The 20,229-nt window shown below is 39.4% G+C and overlaps 1 protein-coding gene across 4 annotated transcripts; it reads right to left on the bottom strand.

Annotated features, from left to right (window-relative positions):
- Positions 1-351: 351 nt before the first annotated feature.
- Positions 352-19,871, bottom strand: mtmr1a (myotubularin related protein 1a). Of its 4 annotated transcripts, XM_042512023.1 has the most exons (19): positions 19,549-19,871; positions 17,739-17,844; positions 17,631-17,654; positions 14,399-14,422; positions 10,023-10,110; positions 8,530-8,624; positions 8,323-8,430; positions 8,132-8,230; positions 7,416-7,499; positions 7,045-7,194; positions 6,019-6,207; positions 5,721-5,906; positions 5,456-5,614; positions 5,255-5,302; positions 3,962-4,054; positions 3,754-3,867; positions 3,634-3,677; positions 2,764-2,896; positions 352-1,083 (listed from the first exon to the last, which is right to left on the bottom strand). In XM_042512023.1, exons 1-19 carry the CDS (start codon positions 19,662-19,664, stop codon positions 922-924), a joined length of 2,022 nt encoding a protein of 673 aa, XP_042367957.1. In that variant the 5' UTR covers positions 19,665-19,871; the 3' UTR covers positions 352-921. The 4 variants fall into 4 exon arrangements, with proteins under 4 accessions (XP_042367957.1, XP_042367958.1, XP_042367959.1 ...); XM_042512024.1 differs by lacking the exon at positions 14,399-14,422; XM_042512025.1 differs by lacking the exons at positions 14,399-14,422; positions 17,631-17,654.
- Between the last annotated feature and the right edge of the window lie 358 nt (positions 19,872-20,229).

The following is a 20,229-nucleotide window of genomic DNA, read 5'->3' as shown; positions in this document are numbered from 1 at the left end:
CATGTACGGTAAGGCAGTGTCCTGGTGATGAAGAGAGTGGGCGGGTTTCCATGACAGATTTGCGTATAACTTGAGCGATAGTTCTGAAATTTTGATAAAACACAATTGTGAGATGACTGATATTCTACTGAGTGTTATTATGTGACTTCTCTCGAGATGTCACGTGACTTTCCCCTCGAGATAGCATTCCAGTAACCATGGTGATGGATGTCTAAAACATTAGCAGGTTTATTTTTATTGCAGCCACTCAATAAAGCCAATCTCATATCGCTGTAATTTCTTTGTCTCACATCAGAGTTAAGAAGATGTCAGTCTCTCGCAATTTCAATTTTACGCGATTTGAGGGTAATGGAAACCCGCCTGGTGCCGGGAGCCGCGCTCATCTAACAGTCAGCGTTTGCAGGTGGAAGGTAGGTTAGGGATTACAATGCATGATTCTTATTTTCTGTGATTCCTATTTAAAACAGAGATTCTCGTCCCTTTTTTTTCCACCTGACAATGTGAAGGTTTCTGCTCATGATGTTGGAGAGAACTATGGCACAGCTCACTATTTACTTTACGTTACTGGCAGCCTTCTGCAGTCATGTCAATAACAGCCCTGAGACACATCGAAGATATCTTTTATACAAAAAAACCACCTATGAATTGAATGCAAGGGAGGCTGGTCAGTCTCAATTTAGAGATTTTTAAATAATATAAATAATGAGCATAGGTGTGTCAGGCTAGTTTAAACGCTTTCTTTAAATACTTTTTTTTAATCTTACAAAACATCTTGAGGAGATTCGACTTTGCTAAAATGTAATTATGAATGTTAATATAAAATTAGGAATCTCTTTGTAAAGCCTCCTTCACATTGTAAACATCAATATTTATGGTGATCAGGCTAAAACATGCATTCACCGTGTGTGTGTTTTGTGTATGTCAGACAGCAGTGTGCAGGGGGGTCCCAGTGTTGTGTGAGGGCGAGTGTTCAGAGGAGGAGGACAGGGAGTGTGTGGAGGCCTCTCTCTGCAGCTCCTCCACTCTCCTTTGCAGCTCCGCTCTCAGCATCAGCAGCTCCTTCAGCGCCTGGTGCACGGGCACCTGAAAAACACACACACACACACTTCTTAGTTTTCAAATAACTAAGAAAAACCCTCTGAAACCTGGATTGTCACCAGTTTTCTTGTGTCTTTCCCGAGCATTTAAACTTCTGAAACATTGAGTAAATTTGTGTGTGACTTCTTTCAGAAACGTGGGGGAAAAAAGCAATAATCAAATCAATCACAAAATGTTGCACAAATTGCAAAAAAAATTACCTAAAAAAAAAAAGAAGAAAGAATCATTATATTTTTCAAATAACTAAGAAAAAATACCAATAAAACTATATTTAGAATTAGCATTATTATTATCCGAAATTATTGTTATTTATATATAAATTATTTTACTTTTATTTTAGCACTTCATTTCGTCATCATCATTTCCTGTTTTGTTTGTTTTACTTTATTTTTATTTTTGTTTGGCTACTTTTGGGTAATTTTCTTGTATTTTTTTTAAAGTTACTAATTGCCTTCTTTCTATGTTTTTGAAAGAAATCAAGTCGATTTCAGGTTTCAGGTCAAAACTTCCATTATTTCAAGCGTGAATAGATGATGCATTGCTCTTCTATGGAAATAATCTAAACAGCTTTGGATTTAACACAAAACATTTGCATCTTGGAAATTGTGATTTTTGTTTTTTACTAGTTTCAAAATTTTTATTAACTACGGGATTAATTGATTGATCAGGGAAAAAATGGCAGATTAATCAATAACTAAAACAAACCTCAGCTGCAGCTGTCATTGAGTAGTAATTTTGCAAATAAAAGCATAATCAGTTTTTTGACTTTTTTATGACTTTTTTTGGAGAAATAACGCAGAAAATCATAGACTATATTTGCAGTCTTTGCATTATATCATCAGATTGAAGTCATCATTTTATAAGAAAACTGAATAATATTATAAGTCAATTTAAATTTTACAAGTTCAAATCAATATTGTAAGAGCGAGTTGTGGTTTCACTAAGAAAACAATAACATCATTTTACAAGAAAATGAAAAAACACTGCAAGGCAAACTTGAATATCACAAGAAAAAAAAGTAGGAGTAACGTTACAATTATACAAAAAAAAGAAAATATGTCAGTAGATTTGTAATTTTGGGGAAACAGCTTTATGTTATCTGGATGTTTTTTTCCATGAAAAGATATAATATAAAAAAAAGCTTTAATTCTACAAAATAAAGGCATGAAATTAAAGTAAAATCAAAATTCTCTTAGGAAGTGTGATATGAAAATAATATTCTTTGAGAAGCATGATGTCATGACAGAATAGAGACCCTTTACATCCCGTCTTTAAAGGGACAGTTCACCCCAAATCAAACAACAGGAATTTTCCCCTTACCTGTCTTCTTTTTATCAGTCTTGATAGTTTTGGGGTGAGTTGCGGAGCGTTGGAGATATTTGCCACAGAGATTTCTGCCTTCTCTCAAATATATCGGAACTAGATGGCACTCGGCTTGTGCTGCACAAAGCGCTAAAAAAATACATCTGAAAAACTCGACAGTAATGTCTCTTTCCAAAAATCATGATTCACAAACCTTGTTGTCAGCAGTTTTGTGTAGGAACTACTTTCTCTCTATGGTACTTCACCCACCGGCCTTATCACCGTGCAGTAGGAAGCGTGCATTAGTGAGGAAAAATAGTCCCTTTAATGTACTGTCCCTTTAAACCCCCACACCGTGTGTACCTGTGGTCTCATGCGAGGGTTCCAGCGGGCGTAGTAGGCGGTCCACAGCTCCAGGTGTCTGGAGGAAACCAGCGGGTACAGAACGTGGTGCTCATAGTCCACATAGAAGGGGTTGGTGAAGTCCTCGGGTTGGCTGTTAGGGGACGACAGGGGACAGTCAGAGAATCGCTGCCATCACTGTCACTAGACAGGTTTTTATTACAGATTTACACAAAATGCAAGAGAGATTTTTGAAAATAAAACACAATTTCGAGATGACTGTGTTTCCACTGAGTGATGTTCTGTGACTTTTCTGATGATAACATCCCAGTAACCATGGTGATGGATGTTGAACATTAGCAGCTTTATATCTATTGCAGCCACCGCACTAGCCGCCATTATTTCCAATCCAAAGCCACGTAGGCCTTTTATGGAGCCATAATGGAAAGGCGAGCCCCTTATACGTGGGAGCGGACACGTATGAGGGATTTCTGGGAGGTGATAGTCCACGATTTCACAGAGGAATTGTGGATTCAAAACTTCCAGATGATCCCATCAACTTTAAAGAGTTATGTGATGCAGTAACAGCTCTTGTAGCTCCTGCTGCATCATGAGGGAGCCAGTTCCTACTGACAAGCACATAGCCATAGCATCATGTCCCCTCGAAAAGTCAAAAGAGTGTTTCCATTGCAGTTTTGCCAAATATGGCTTTCTCAAATAGCCTGAAATACCACCTCCTGTGAGCTTGAACATTTTTTTTTGTGATAAATGGGAGTTTTTTCAAAACTGACATGTTTCTATTAGGCATATTTTATTTTTGCATTTTCATTTTGTGCATTTTGAGGTTTAATGGAAACCTGCCTAATATTATCAAGCTGTTGAGTGAGTTACCTGTTGATGTAGGACCACAGGGACATGGTCTTGGTCTGCACCTCCTGAACAGAAGAGAAAAACCAGTTAAATCTGACTCTTATAGGCTGTTACCTCTGCTAACAGAAGAATGGAACAAACCTTTGCTGTCCTCTCCTGCTCACTGTTATAGAGGAATGTACCAAACAGACAGCTGTAGAGGTGGTCCAGCACGGTGATCAGGAACAGCTCGTTGAACTCAAAGGCCGCTGGGAACTGTAGTCAAAGAAATGTAACTGAGCTGCTTTGGTAGCTTCTACATGGACATGCAAATCGGTTTGAAAATGAGTAATATGATTTGGAGTCTGACCTGCCGAGTCATCTGCCAAACACAGTCGATGAACTGGACGAAGAGAGGCGAGCGCTCGGAGTTAGCGTGGTTCTCATCACCGTGACCCACGCGCTGCAACGCAGAAACCGATACTTTCAATATACATGCAGTATTGTACGGAGGCCAAGATATGCCTCACTTGCAATCTGTTATTGCGAGGTCACAAGTTATTTATTTCATTATCTTGAGATAAAACTGGATTTTTTTTTTCGGCAGGTTAAGTTTTTTTTAACTTGAAAAGAAAACAAAGGGCCATTTTCTCTTAATATAATCACAAGAAAACAGCTTTTTTGATCTCAACATCACAGGATAATTTTTTCATTATCTTGATATACAAAGCAAGTTTTCTTGTGATAATCTGCAAATTTATGTTGATTCTTTAGAAAACAAAGTACAGATTTCTTAAGATAACATAATTTATCATCTTTTGTTATCTCAAGATCACAAGTTAATTATTTTGTTATTTCAGGATAACAAAGCTTGTTTTTTCTTAATAATGGGTTACTTTAAGCCAACTTTTGGGATAACTACGGGCCGACTTCTCAAGATAGCAAGATAATTTATCACAACACACATGGCTTTTGTGATCTTGACGTTGCAGGACAATTATTTAGCTGTTGGGGAAATAAAAAAGCTAGTTTTCTTGTGATATTGCTTAATTGCTTATGTAGATTTTAGAAAACAGGGCTGATTTCTCAACATAATTCATCTTGAGAAAACAAATTATCTTGATATCACGTTAACTGGAAAATAGTACATTTTTCAGGAGTGCAAACTTATTTCCACATTCTGGGTGTTAATCTCTAGGAAAATGGTTCATTTTAGGTTACAATTAAGAGAAAACTGAAATACTTTGATGTTTGCCTTCCAGGGAACTGAATCGTCATTATCATATTGTAAACTTCTTGATAAGTTCCTCCCATTTGCTCACAAGTACACTCTACAATATGATTTAAAGATTCACTGCTATTGTTTTTTTCTGCACATTTAGCTATTTGAACCAATTTAAATGTGCATCCATACCCATTTTATTCTTACTTTTAGTCTTTTTATGCTGTGCATTGTGATTTTATGTTGTACTGACTGTTAGGGTGTTGGTGTGTGGTAAATGTGGCTGTTGTTCAATTGTTTCTTAATGTTATCTTTTATTTTTTTTGTTTAAAATCAATAAAATCTGCATTAAAAATCGAGTTTAGACATGTGAGTACACAGTCGAAGTACACAGCAGCTCATGTTCATGTATATGTAGTTAGAACAATAACATTTCCTTACAGCAGCAAACTTGTGTCCAAAGCTCACCCACTCCTTCTCCACCAGAACCTGCAAACACACACACACACACACACACACACACACACACACACACACACACACACACACACAGCACATTATGATGTCATTCAGACTAAGATTACAGTACACAGCTGATGTTGTGAAGCGGTGTGTGTGTGTGTGTGTGTGTGTGTGAGTGACCTGGAACCCTCTGAGTGTGCGGTAGTGACTGTCCAGCATCAGCATGGCCAGAGAGGTGAGCTGAGCGGTTCGGTCCCAGCCGTCACTGCAGTGAACCACCACCGACGTCTTCCCCGACTCCAGCTTATCTGCTATCTTTGCTGCTCCTGCTAGTAACAGCTAAACACACACACACACACACACACACACACACACACACATTAGAGTGAACTGCTTTACTCATTTTGAGGCAATAAAAACAGGTATTCCTCCTGGTGTGCCGTACCCGTATGTACTCGAGCCAGTGTGTCTGGTCGATGGCAGAGTGCCAGTGAGCTTCATCTATGGTGGGATAAACCACGTCCTTCATCTTCCTCAGAGACTCCCTCATCACGTGGATGTTGGGGATTTCAAGGAAGTTGAGCTCCACGTTTGAGTAGAAGCTCTCACTCTCATAGCCTCCATCCTTTGCCTGCAGGTGACGGAGGCAGCAGCGGTGGAGGAATTGAAGAGAGAAAGAGAGCAAATTCAGTGAGTGTGTAATATGAAGCTGAGGAGGGAGGAGGACTGGATGAGTGCTGTACCTTGTTGGTGTCTGCTACACTGTTCTGCCGGGCATCAAAGATGGTGAGCTTGTGGGACTGGGCGTTGGCGTCCATGATGATCTGGAGGAAGCGTTCGTCCTCTTTGCAGCGGCGGTCCGAAGGTCCGACTAACGGCTGGCTGCAGCGTATGATGGTGGCCTGAGACTCCGGGTGAATCCAGGACAAGACCTGCAGGAAGAGAGGAGACGTGTTAATTTATAAACACACAAAATGTAGTTTATTCTGACTGAATCTCACAGAGCGACCTGCTGCCACCGATACTCATGACAGCACTACATGTGGATTCATCCGCAGCTGAAAACAGTCCCCATCAAATGCATTATTTCCTCCTGTAATGTTTGATAAAAACTAGTTATGGACAGTCACACGTTTTTTGAGGTCACGGGGACCTTTGACCACCAAATTCTAATCAGTACATTGTTGAGTCCAAGTGGACGTTTGTGCCAAATTTGAAGAAATTCCCTCCGGGTGTTCTTGGGATATCATCTTTACAAAAATGAGACGGATGCAAGTTCACAGTGACCTTGACATCTGACCTATGACCACTACAATCTGATCAATTCATCGATGAGTACAAGTGGACATTTGAGGAAATTCCTTCGAGGGCGTTTTTTGAGATATGATGTTCACAAGAATGGGACAGATGCACAACCCAAAAACAAAGAGCTCAGAGACAGATGGATCAGGATCCGATTTTTGGATATACTGTACATCTTCAGAAGAAACCAGTGGGCTTGATACCTAAACCTTAAGACATTAAGAGGATTCACAAATCGAAATATACACGACATGAACAGAATAAGATATAGTATTTTCCACACACATTAGCAAATAATGTAGCTACAATACTGGCCCCAAGCTATGTACTGTGATCAGCCTGGGCAGCTGTAGGAAAGAGCAGATAAAAATGGTCTAACAGATTATTTTTGGACTGCTGTTTGCGAGGGCACGATCAAACAGTCATTGTCAGCGGACATATGGACATGTGTCTCTCCTCAGACTGACCGGTATGCGGTGTTTAGCTCTGAACACGGCCACCCGTCTGATGTCTTCGTCTGCGATGTTGGTGGGGATGACTAGGACGGAGGGGTAGGTGTCGCACAGCTCATAGGTGCTGTTCATCTTGCTGATGGTCCAGCTCTCATTAGGGAGGCCCTGATGGAACGCACCCGAACACACGGAGGGGAACCATTACAACAACGTGTATGACAGGTAAATATTTACAAAAAATGACAGTGAAGCTGTTAGAAAATAATTAGTGAATAAAAATACAGTATTTGTGTTTAAAAGAAAAGATGAGAGCAGCAGAGAGCTGACTTGTGTGCTTGTGTGTGTGTGTGTGTGTGTGTGTGTGTGTGTGTGTGTGTGTGTTTTACCTGACGTCTGTACTCTGCTGCTGGGTCGTACACCTTCCAGCCATCCACAGGAAACTGCTCTTTGTACAGGAAGGCAAACAGAGGCTGCCACAGAAACACGAGACAGAGGTCAGCATTAACTCACTAACACATTTGCAGTGTTTTTAAATGTTCTTTACTTTTAACCCTATACTTTACTGTGACACTTTGTATTTTTAGCAACTAAATGTACTGATGTTATGATTGGTAATATTTTACTATTCATAAATGTTTTCTGGGTGTGTTTTTTTATATAAGCCAGTATAGCTTTCTAGCACACTCTCACATGTACTTTTTATTTTATTTTCCTCATTGTGCTTTCTATTATGTGGAAAAAAAATGAACTAAACTACTATGTGGTGTTTAAAATGATGGAACAGTTTCGAGGTACTGCTGCGTTTAACGGCCATCGTTTTGTGGCATATTTTGCAGAGGATAGTTAATCTGTTCCACATCTGCCCTCCTGAAACTGAACCACCTCCAGATGACAGACCGGCTGCGGGAACTTCCTCCGTTTGGAATTTATGTGAACTGAATGACTGATGTTAAACCGGTGGAGTCAGTAGCAACTTCACTTTCTCTCATGCTCGTTCTACATACAGTATGATGTCATCACATCAACAGGTCAGAATACTGCCGTTATCATGATTTGAGTTTTTTGCAATCATATTTGACATTTTACTGGTATTAATACTGACCAGGCTGTGGGAGAGGGGGAAAGCGTGTTTGGCCAGCAGCTCCACCACGTCTGGGTGACTCTCCTCCGTCTTATAGGCGAACCTGGGACTCCTCATGTCCTAGTGCAGGGAAGACATCAGAACATCAACCATTAGTTTCACTGCTGACTCATCACAGCTATGACTGAAAGGATTTGTTGGTTCTGCATTACCTTGCAGACCAGCTCCAGTCCTTTGGTGTTCTCTCCCTGGTTGGGGACGGTGATGGTCTCCAGTCTGCTGATGACTCCCAGGTTCACATCGAGGACAAATGGAGACTCCTGAAGGCGCACAGATAGACATTAAGACACAGTTATGCAGAGAAACAACAGCCGTGTGATGGTAAATTGAAGGTAGTGAATAATAAATGAGTAAAGTACCCTTTCCACGCTGGAGAAGTAGAGCTTGTAGTCTGTGATGGTCAGAGTTCCATTAACCAGACCACTGAACGGACAGATGTACATCACATCCTTTACTGCACGTCAGCACACACACGCAAACAAAGGTATTGATTAGTCGGCAGGTTAGTAATATGCACATTTACTGTGATGTTTTCAAAGTATTGTCTGCTACATAAACACACGATGAATATGGACACTAGAGCTTTGATACTCTGCCACAAACCGTCAGGTTTGGGCTGTAGTATACAAAAAAAATTAAATTGAAATTGAAATTTCAGTGGAGACTAGTGTTGTCACAACACCAAAATTCTGATACCGATACTGAAACGACACCACCGCAAAAACCTACTACCAAGAAAAGTAATGACATAATATATAAGATGATAGTCCTGACAGGACAGAAATGAAGGTCTTTCAAACGGGACGGCAGAGGATAGGTATTTACACTACATTTTAGCCATTTTATTATCATTTTTTAACATTATTATTGTAGAAATAAACTTTTAATGGAACTCTGGCAGTAAGCCATCAGTTTTTTCTTGTCTGGCAGTCAACAAAGTGTTCAATTTAAACTGCACACAAGAGGGTGCTATAATGTAATTACTGAGGGGATTTATTGAATCAATTATGGGCACTTTATCCAAAAAGATTAACTTAGCTGCTCTGTTCACTCTTTTTGCTTTTTTTGTTTTTTCTTTGAGTCTTTATCCCATGTTGTGTTGTTGTCGCTCACAGCTGGAAGGTAAGGCTGCCTTAGCTGAGTTATGCAGATTTTGCTGGCATGTGTTTGGGTGCCTTGTGGGGTGGGAGAGATACATAAATTATGGCAATGCTAGCTTCAATAGTTTAATAATTCAGTTTGATAGTCTATAAAAACAATACACCAAATGACAGTAAATGTAGGTCTGCCATGTTGTGATCAGGCTCTAACAGCACAAACCCAGGATTATTGGCCTGCTCACTGCAGCGGTGCACTAAAGTAGACTCAACTAACTATCGAACTATAAACTATAAAATACACCTCCTTATTGACGGAGGTCTCTGCTCTGTATGTACGTATGGGGGCATGTAATCAGGTTGTTTATCACATTCTAACCAACCTGTCGTTCTTTGAATTCATTAATCAAGTCGGTGTGTCTGTTGACTAGACGCTTTGATCTTTTAGACACGGGCTTCGTGTTGTCTGTGGTGTTAACGAAATTAAAGTATTTTCGCTCCATGCCGGAGTATACGCTCTGTATCGGCATTAATAAAAGGTCGTATTATAACGTTTTGAACAGTAGGATACCACGATACTATAGGCCTATTTTTTTTTACAAATTTGGGTTGATAAACGGGCTTGGGCCCAAAACTGCTACTGTGGGTCAGAATCAGGTCGGCTTTGGACAGGAACTGTGCGAGTTCATGTAGAGTTGGGCCTGATTTTTTGGCCTGATGGACACAGAGGTCAGGGACAGATGAGGTGAACTTACCTGTGGTCTGGATGGTCTCTCCGGGCAGCAGAGGAACCTGGTTCTGGAACATTGTGGCCTGTGCCCCGTATCTTAAAGCTGGAAGGTTCTGTACAGAACACAGAGCAGTCAGTGAGACCAGCAGGAAAAGCATTAGATATGTCAGTGTTTCCCACAGAACTGAAATCAAACTCAATTCAGACATTTTTGTGGATCTGTGAACGTAGCACAGACAGAACTCTTCATGAGTTCTTTTGTCCTCCTCAGCAGCAGTTTCAGTAGCTTGAGTCTTAGGATTGAGAATCAATCTTTTCATCTGGTTCAGAGTTGATCAGGCCAGATTGAGGGATGAGAGGAGCAGCTGACACAGTGCAGCAGATATAATGACTGAGTGGGTAAAGGCAAGTATTAAAACAAGTAAAACTGTCTGATAAGTGGAGAAAAGTACATCACTTTACTGTAATGCAACCTTTAAAAGCAGGAAAATATACAATTTATTCCATATTATGGTATAGCAATATTCAATATCTAAGACAATATATAGTCTTATATCTTGATATGATATAATATCTTTATATTGGCCCGCCTGTGGCAGTGGATGTTTTAATCATTGTGTAGCGCCACAAATAAATGAATGTGAATGAAGTGAACAAACGCTGTTAACTCTAGAGAGCACACTCCAGTCGAGGACAGAGACATGAGCCATGCCCTTCCAAGTCTGATGAGACAACACACTAGACATACACAGTGATGGACTAACACAGGAGATGCAACAAGACGCATCCATTATTCAAAACTCAAAATGGGTCGATGTTGCATGGGAAGAGTGCTGAAGGTTCAACTGAGGGCTGGGTGATATGGTGAAGTTCAAATGTTGCAATATTCTTGACAAAATACATTGATATTGTGAAAATATTGTAGGGTTGACTATTGGTGCTTTCGTGAAATATTTACACAATATGATTTTTGATAAATAATCATCAATAAAACTAAGCTATAAAAATGACTACGTATGTAAAGATAACTGAGAGAACAATTAGAACAGTCTGGTACAGTCAGGTTTTTGCAATGTTTTGGTGTAATTTTACTGCAAGTAAAAGACGCAATATTACAATATCCAAAATCTAAGACAATATTTAGTCTCATATCACAATAAAGACTTAATATTGATATACTGCCCAGCCCTCGTTCGACTTTATGTAATTTTTTTTTACAATATGATGAATGCAAACTATGTGGATAAAATCACAAGGCATAAACACAGAGGACAGAGAAATAACAGGAATATTTCATGATGTTATGGCAATGTTAGACATAAGGCTGCATGAAAGAATGTGGAGTATGTTAAGCTCTCTGTAGTCAGCTAATTAATCATGTTCACCACATATGTGAGTTATATTTCTATAATATCCCTTCAGCAACAAATGAAAAAGTATGCCAGTGCTGCAGTGATGTGATATCAGCAGAATCTTTCACGAGACCTTCTCTGACTGGTGCAAACGTCTTTCAAACTGCAACCTTATACACGTGTTATTCATTTGCTGTCATTCCTCAGGACAGCAGCGCTGCAGGAAGCTCAGAGAGGAGAGGAGGTGCAGGAGGAGGCATGCGCACCAGAAAAGATGCTGCGTTCATGAGATGTCGGAAGTTCAGAGTGTCCGTGGTTGTGTTCATGTGCTTTGAGGTTGTAAAGAGGGAAAAACATGGAAGCTACAAAGAATTTGGGCTGCATTTTAATGCTAAGAGCATTTAAACAAAAGGTTGATGGTTTGAGGTTTAACTGTATTTTTATATATGATTTTTTAAATATATTTTACATATTATATCTTTATATTTAATCTCAGTCCCTCTACATGGACAGCAGTTAACATTAATACCCTACTACACTTGACAAGTGATCAAAAATTGATATTTAATACATGAATTAATAAAAAAGTTGCCGACCACTGGCCAAACATTCATGCATTTATGACATCAAGTCAGCAACTCGTATCATAAAATAACATTGTTAAAAATGTTTATACTAACATGTTATACTAACTTGCCTGGCATGCTTTATGGTTAAAAGTTTGCTTGCTTGCTACAGCTAATGGATACAGATACTAAAATATGAAACTAATGAATAATAATAATAAATGACAGCTACTTGGACCAAAATAACTACTTTGTAAATATATCATTTTTTTTCATTTGTCGACGCTGTTTCAATGCTTGCCGCCATTTCTGCTGCCCTGAAACATCACGCGAACGTCACCACTTGGAAACTCGGGTATCATCGAAATTTCCAAATTTTCCACTCGTGTGACGACTTTGAAGGGCCTTTCATGCGCTCGTAACACGTGAACATAGTAAATACGATATTTCCGAGGAGCTCGTGAAGGCAGCAAGATTGAGGAGAAGGTGAAGAGGAGGAAGCACAGACAGACAGAGAGAGACTTGCCGAAGCATTGGAAGGATGCTCAGAGTCACTTTCTCCGTGGTAACAAAGCCCTTCATCTTGTGAATCTTGCTGCCGGAGAGAGCCAGCATGGAGAAAGTGAGAGACAGAGGAAAATAGACGTTATACAGTAAACAGACATTATTCTGTTTGTAGGATCCTGTTATTACGGTCATTCTCTGCTGTGCTGAGCTTCATGTAGGAGGTGACGAGGTTGGACCCTGGAAGCACTCGATATATTCAGCATTCACACCCACTGCAGAGGAGTGGTATTCTTATTTTGTACTCATATTCATGTAATAATGCTAACAAAGAGGGAGAGAGAGAGTGTCTGGATAAAGAACAAAGAAAGCGCATGAATAAAGAGAGAGAAAGAAAAGAAGAAACACAGTGAGCTGGAGGTGGCAGAGATGTCTACAGAAGGTCTGATGGAGGAAGTGCTGATGGTTTGTGCAGGAAGCAGTTAACCTCTGCCCCAAGAGAATTCATCTACAAACACCACGACATCACATCCGGTTTACTTTACATGAAGAGGCCTGTGCACATGGTAATGTTTCACAATACACTGGAGCAAAGTGTTGTGCGAGTGAGCATTCACTGCCGCCAGTTCACGACACGCTCTGTGACGACTCTTCTTTATGCGCCAGTGTAGTGATGCACAATCATTTATTATTTGGCTGGTTATTCCTGTCTGTGTATTTCACCCATATATAAATCCTACATTGTTTTTTCAACTAAGTTACTGTGTCACAGCCCTGTTTACCACAAGGACAGTAGTAATATTTAGAAAGCAGATTTAGCCTATAGTTTGAGTATTTTTTAACCTTGATCCTTTTTTTGCGTGTTTTTGAATCCAAGTGATTTAAGGGAACAACAAGTTTTGAAATTGGTCCAGTACTGAGTGAGAGCTTGCAGTCGGCTGTGGCAGGAATGACAGCGGTGTAACCACTCGGGCATGTCTGCACTGTCAGTCTATTTCCCCTCAAAGTGCTGGTTTTTGTCACTGACAGGCTCAGATTATTATGTGTGTGTCTGACTATCTATGGAAAGGATCCCTCCAGAGATAGATCTTTTTGTAAATGAGTAAGAATATTTTTGTTTAAGCAGAAATATAGCTCCAACATTACCATCACCCAACTTCAAAATTTAAGTTTATTTAAGGTGTTTGTTTTCACAACTGACAGGCTCAGAGTGTTATTACAAGTGCTTGACAAAATTATTGAAATGATCCCTACAGAGATAGACCTTACTAGTGTAAGATATTTTATTTTAAACAGAAACAGGCAAAATCTGCCATCTCCAAGCCCACCATTTAAATAAACAGTCATTTTAGTGTTTATACAGCCAGCATGTTTTCACATTTAACAGGGTGGTTTATTTTATTCCAAAGACTTGATGATGGTTAGAACAATACAAAGACAACCCAAGGTGGTTTCTGTGAGTTTTATTTTGCTTGTCCAATTTGAATGAAGTGTGTTTTATGATGATGAAATTATTGATTATTTGGTGGTTTTCTGGTGGGTTTGGCAATAGCAATTTAAGCTGTTTCTGATTGAAAAAAAAAGTATCTTACTCTTTCATTAAAAGGTCTATCTCTGTAGGGATCATTTCTGTGACTTGTCGGACACTAAAAATAATAATCTGAGCCTGTCTATGGCAAAAACAAGTATTAGAAACTTAAAATGATAATGGGCACAATTGCCCATTAAAGTAACATTGTAGTTGGTTTCACCGCTCTCAGCTGCAGCACTCTCTCCCAATACTGGACCAATTACAAAAATTATTGTTCCAGTTAGTCACTTAGACACAAAAACATGGAAAAAGGGTCAAGGCTAAAACATACTGAAGTTACCCTTTAAGTGAAGTAATGTTAAAACTAAAATTCTGTATATACATGTTTTTTGGGTTGTTTTTTTTTTTTTTTTTCAAAAGACAAGCTGATGGAGACTTCAACTCTTACCCTGGGATTCAGCCTCTTGGACATCTGGAGGTTAGCACACCAAACACACAGGAAACACACACACATATACAAAACAAATGTAGTTCACATGACATGGAAACAACTACATTCACTGTCTGAAATTAAACTGAAAGTTACTTTTACTGAGTTGCATTCACTGAAATAGAATGATATTCTTATTTCTACAGTGGAATTACATCTTTTTTATTTTTACCTCTGGCAAAATCTATCATTGAAACTTAAAATATCAACAAGTGCAACATAGCCATTTTGTATTTGGTGACAGTTGGGTGCAAACACACAGGAGCCCAAAGCAAATGCAACAACATGGATTCAAATATCCAAACAAATACAACAACTGGAAGCTGCTACAGTAGAAGAAGAGGGCTGCAGGACGTTATCTGTGAATGCACATTCAAAACCAAGCAGCAGAAAATGGCACATCACTTTATTCCAAAGGGAACAGCACCCTACCTCGAAAACTTTGTGACACTTCTAATGTCTTGTTTGTACCATTTTTCCACTGTGTGAACAACACAAACTACAGTATGTTGCCATAGTGTTGGAATGGAAGCAGAAATCTCAGGGACAGATATCTCCAAATCTCTGAATAAAGAAGCACCCGAGAAAAATGTTTATTATGATTTAGGTATTTTTTGCCTATATAGAATGGTGAAGTCCTAAAACATGGAGTGAGTCCGGTTCCCTTGTCTCAAAGTCTCTGGGTTTTTTTTGAATGGTTTTTCAGTACATTGCCTTTTTATAAGGTCTGTGGTTAACACAGGCTTAAGATATATAGACGCTTTGTTCTGCAACAAAGAATACATCCGTGTAAACCCAATTTTTCAACTTATAAGGTTTTACATGTCTTAAAAAAGGCGGTTGCTAACGAGGCTAAATCAGACTGCAGTGTTTGTCGGGGACGTTAGACGTCATCTCACTGGACACACACTTTTTCGTTCGTCTTTGAAAAACGATGTGAGACTAGCAATTGACATAGCCGTGATGATCAGGTCACGCTAGCAGGACAGAGTTTTGTAGAAAATTAAGCGCGCTAAATCAAATCAGAAGTTGAATGATTCAGGGTGGCCACGTAAAAGTGCGACCTTGAAGGAATTGGTTTTCAACCTAACAATAGCTTTTTGCTTCTGGCGATTTCACTTACTCCTCAAAAGACAGAAATTGTGTTCATTTGTGAAGATTATCATGCTGAACAAAACACGTCTCATAGATCATCTCACATCTCATAAACCTGTATTTGTCACAGAGCTTATTTTTGGCGATAATCGAAAATCCCATGAGGTTTTTGACAAAGGAACCAGTGTGATGCTAACTTCAGGGCTGGCCTACAAAATTATGTAATCCCTTCACCACACTATTTCAAAGTAATTTACTGAACTTACTGGTCACATTTGCTGAATTATTTTGTTTTATTCTGGGATGTAAAGGTTATGACTGTGCATTTGTTTAAAAGTTGTGGGAGCTTTTAGTTAAAATATGTCCTGCTCCCATCGCTCCTCTTATCTGGAGCTGTATTTAAAAGCTGCTGTCAGCAGGCTTCGTTTATTACTTGACCACAGCCCAACGGGTCAGAGGAAGTATCTGGTGTCAGGGGAGGTTCAGGTCAGTATGTTGCATACTTAGCAGGCACGTGCTGGCTATGGGTCGCAAATAGTGATGTAACCTCACCGAGCCTCAGTGTACCAGGCTGGCACACAGTTTTACAGTGTTTCTGTGGCTTACAGGAAATAAACAGCCTTCAGAAATAATATTTTTTAATGACATGGCAGGCTGGCAAAGCTCCGCTGCACAGCTTTACTTGGATGGTTTAGTCAGCAGACCAAAAGCTGTGCGTGTCTGTCTTGTACACACTTAATTTGTTGTTTTACACATTCTAATGCATAGAACTGATTACACTGTATTTAGTAAATTCAGCAGTTTATATCCTGCTCATAGGGCTAACCCACACACTGTAAAAAAAAATCAGTCCCTCCAGGATGTTGTCGTCGCTACAGTTAATACAAATTCAACCAATCCCTGTGAATTCTGCGCAATTTTGTGCAATTATCGCAACGTTTTCTCAGATTTGACCAATCATCATGGTTTCCTTTAAGTTTCAGCAGCAGTTCATTCACTCACTTATTCACACACTCACTCACAGACTTTCACATTGATTGGGAAAGCATTTTTTTTTTCGCACTGTGCGCAACGTTGCGGTAAAACAGAAGCAACATCCACTCAACAAACACTTCTGTACGCAAAACACAGCCGGAGAATGATCGAAACATGTCACAGCCATCCAGATCTATAAAATGTGCTGCAGGAATCACGTGAGTTAGATTAAATATGGATGGTTAGTGGTGATGTTAGTGTAGTATAAATAACAAACTCAAAACTGCATTTTTTTTCTCTCATTAAAACAAGCTGCACTACATTATCAATAAATAACAGAAATAAAAACGCAACTATTGTTTCAATTTTCACCTGCTAATGCAATTTAATTGCCAAAAAAAACTTATAACACAGCAACAAACATTGCGTTTTTTTTTAGACATGCTGCTGTGAAATCAGGCATTTTAGGCTACAACAATCCCAAAAAAAGAGCTCCCAAATTCCTGAAGGGAAGGTGACAGCAGAGTCCAAAACCCATTAGTTTTTGGACTTGCATTATAAACCCTAGAATTTGGCATTTAGACTGTCGCAATCTTTTTTTGCAGCCAGAAATGACCATATTTGGAAGAATTTCAACAAGTGAGTTCTGTGTGTGTGTGTGTGTGTGTGTGTATGGAAATTAGCCATAGAGGCTAATAAACATGGCTGTAAACATGTTTATTTCTGCTTTAACTTTAGGATTTTAACATGGATGTCTATGGAAAGTGACTCGATCGTGACGCCAGCCTCAAGTGGCCATTAGAGGAACTGCACTTTGTGACACTCCAACACTGGCTTCATTTTTCTTTTTCCAGCCCTGAAGGTTGCCGCTTGGAGCACACCAAAGCATGTTGCGTCTCCTAAGTCACTCTAATGGTTGGACAAGGAGTTTGATGATCAATAAAACAGAAATGCGCTTAGCTGCTGACAGGCTGAAAGCAGAGGAGAAACTGCATAGCAGCTCAACAGTAGCTGATCCAACAACGCCAGCAGCTGTGATACAGAACATTCACGTACAGTGATGACACAAAGCTCTGCAGCACACTCAGGTACACACATGCTGCCATTTATGCAGCCTTACCATGAGATCTGGTCTCCTCCTGGCCTATCAGGTTACAAAAACAAACTGATGAGAAACACTATCAGCAGTTGAAGTGTGTTCGAGTGTGTGCGTGCGTGTCTTAGCTACCTTGTTGTCCCGGATCACGATGTCCGGTGGGACTGATCCTGAGATCTGACTGGAGATTGTGGCTGCGATCAGCTGTTTACACCACTCCACATGAGAACCTGTTGGACTGAAAAGAAAGAAAACGAGAAAAACGTCATCGTCGGGGAAAAAAACTCAGCAACTTGGAACTAATTTTTATAACAGAAACTGCTGACTCGGCGCTAAAAATGCATGAACATGGCAGGTAAAAGTCAATGTTTGGTCAATGGCAAGAAACTTTTTCATCAATTCACATATTAAATATAAATGTTTTATCACATGTAAAGTGTAATATGGTATTAATGTTAACTGCTGACCATGCAGAGTGGCCGAGATTAAATAAATGAAAAATAAAATAATATATTATTAAACTGGAAACAGCTATCAATCTCTCCTTAAACGCTCTTATGCTGCCTTCACATGCTCTCCAGAAATATCTTAATTATGAGTTATGAACACATGAAAGGCCTTCCAAAGTGTTAATTACAAGTATGAAATTGGGAAATTTAGATGCTACCCGAACTGTGACGTTTGCGTGACGTTTCATGGGAGCAGAAATGGCGGAAAGCATGGAAACAGTGTCAACAATTGCAGGTAAAAATTATATATATGGAAATTTTGCTCCTAGTAGCTATTATTTACTTTTAGTAGATGCACATTTTAATATCTGCATCTAATAGCTGTAGCAAGCAAGCAAACTTTTAACTCTAAAGCGTGCCAGGTAAGTATACTAACATTAATAACAATGTTAACAGGAGTTAGCAACTCGGCGTCATAAATGCAGAAACATGGCAGGTAAAAGTCAATGTTTGGTCTATGGTAAGCCACTTTTTATTGATTCATGACATAAATCTAGATTTTTGATCACATGTTAAGTGTAATATGGTAGTAATGTTAACTGCTGCTCATGTAGTGACCTATATTAAAATGAATATATAATATAAAATATCTTGAAAACATAAAAACATGAATAAACTGCAAACATCTATCAACCTCTTGTTTAAACGCTCTTAGCATTTAAATGCAACCCATCTTCTTTGTACTTCCACGTTGTTCCCACTTTACCACCTCAAAGCTCATGAACACAAAACTTCCGACAGCACTTAAACGCCGCATAAAATAAAAGCAGCCGTCTTTAATTATATTAAATACACCTGTGCCTTTTCTGTTCTGACAAGTCAAAATGTCTATAAAAAAGGTCTAAACTAACCCTAAAATGGCTTGATATATGCCCCCAATTTCATTTAATAATAGATAATTTCATTTAAAATGTATAGAATTAAATGTAACAGTTTTTGTACTGCATCTGTAAACACCGTTGGCGTCGCCTGGTGTTCAATACTGTAATCTACATTAGCTATAAGTTAGCTAACGTTTAGGCTAAGTGTGTTTTCACTGAGCTAACGTTAGCTGTTAGCTGTGTGTTAACCCTCTGTTGGACGACACTGTTGAGTTTGACAACATGTAGCTGTCGACTCCCCGTTTTCACACAGAATAGTGCTTTAAACACACTTGTACCTTTTACACCGTTAGCTACTCTCATTATAGCTGCTGTATTGTACGTTACCGTTACGCCAAACTCCATTGAAAATCCTGCTAATATAATGTAGCCTTTACTTATCGGAAAAACAGATGCAAAATTTGAAATACAGGAATTGTGCGCACTGGCTCCAAGCCGAATTTAAGACACAGCTATCGCGATTCGGGAAATGTTTCGTGCAATATTTAGTTGGACATTAATATTGTCGAAAACCGTAAATACGACGTATCTTTGAATATGGAGCCTGCTCACCTGTCCAGGGTTTCCCCGGCGGATGGTGCAGCTGTCGGCGAGCCCCAGGGCTTTCTGTTCGGCCCTGCTCCGTCCGCCGCCCCGGCCGCTCCGCCAGCTCCGGCCTGTTTCTCCATCTGTTTCCCTCAGCAGGGGCGGAGGCGGACGGTTTCCTGTGATCCGAGGAGGATGCGGAGGAAATTAAACCCCGCTTAAATTCCAATGTCCGCCCTCCGCGCGCGTGCCTTGTTTGTTTAGTCGGGGCTCGAGGGTATTTGTAAAGTGGGAATAAATGCTTCCTGTTATTTGGTTATTTGTGCTTCCTCTTCACGCGCATCTCCTCCTCGCGCTGTAGCTCCGCCCTTTAACAACACGCCGGAGATGTGGGGATGAGAGAATGCAACACCCGCAGGTGCTGTGCCCAAAAAGGCTTCCCCATTATTATGTCTCCCATCTACACCCGACCCAAACCCTTCTTTATGGTTTGATATATATAGAATTTATCATTTTATTGTTTTATTATGAACTTTTATGAGTTTTAGTGTGTTTTAATTACTTAGCACCTTTTTTACTGGACGTCTTATATAATTCTATTTTTATTTTATTTAAACTATTTTATTTTTATTTTAAAAAATAAAAATATATTATTTATATAATATGTATTTTTGTTTTTTCCCTCTTCTATTTTTCCTGACTCTTCCT

The sequence above is a fragment of the Plectropomus leopardus genome, chromosome 23, assembly GCF_008729295.1.
Source record: "Plectropomus leopardus isolate mb chromosome 23, YSFRI_Pleo_2.0, whole genome shotgun sequence".
Classification (NCBI taxonomy): Eukaryota; Metazoa; Chordata; class Actinopteri; order Perciformes; family Serranidae; genus Plectropomus; species Plectropomus leopardus.
This window is presented reverse-complemented; position numbering and strand designations above follow the sequence as displayed.

What these genes read in the sequence shown, in the direction of transcription:
- mtmr1a (XM_042512023.1), bottom strand. Translation starts at nt 19,664, where the DNA reads ATGGAGAAACAGGCCGGAGCTGGCGGAGCGGCCGGGGCGGCGGACGGA. An exon ending in TCGTGATCCGGGACAACAAG is followed by an intron (nt 17,655 to 17,738) that starts GTAGCTAAGACA and finishes GTAACCTGATAG; the next exon opens with GCCAGGAGGAGACCAGATCT. An exon ending in GACTGGAGCTGGTCTGCAAG is followed by an intron (nt 8,231 to 8,322) that starts GTAATGCAGAAC and finishes TCCCTGCACTAG; the next exon opens with GACATGAGGAGTCCCAGGTT.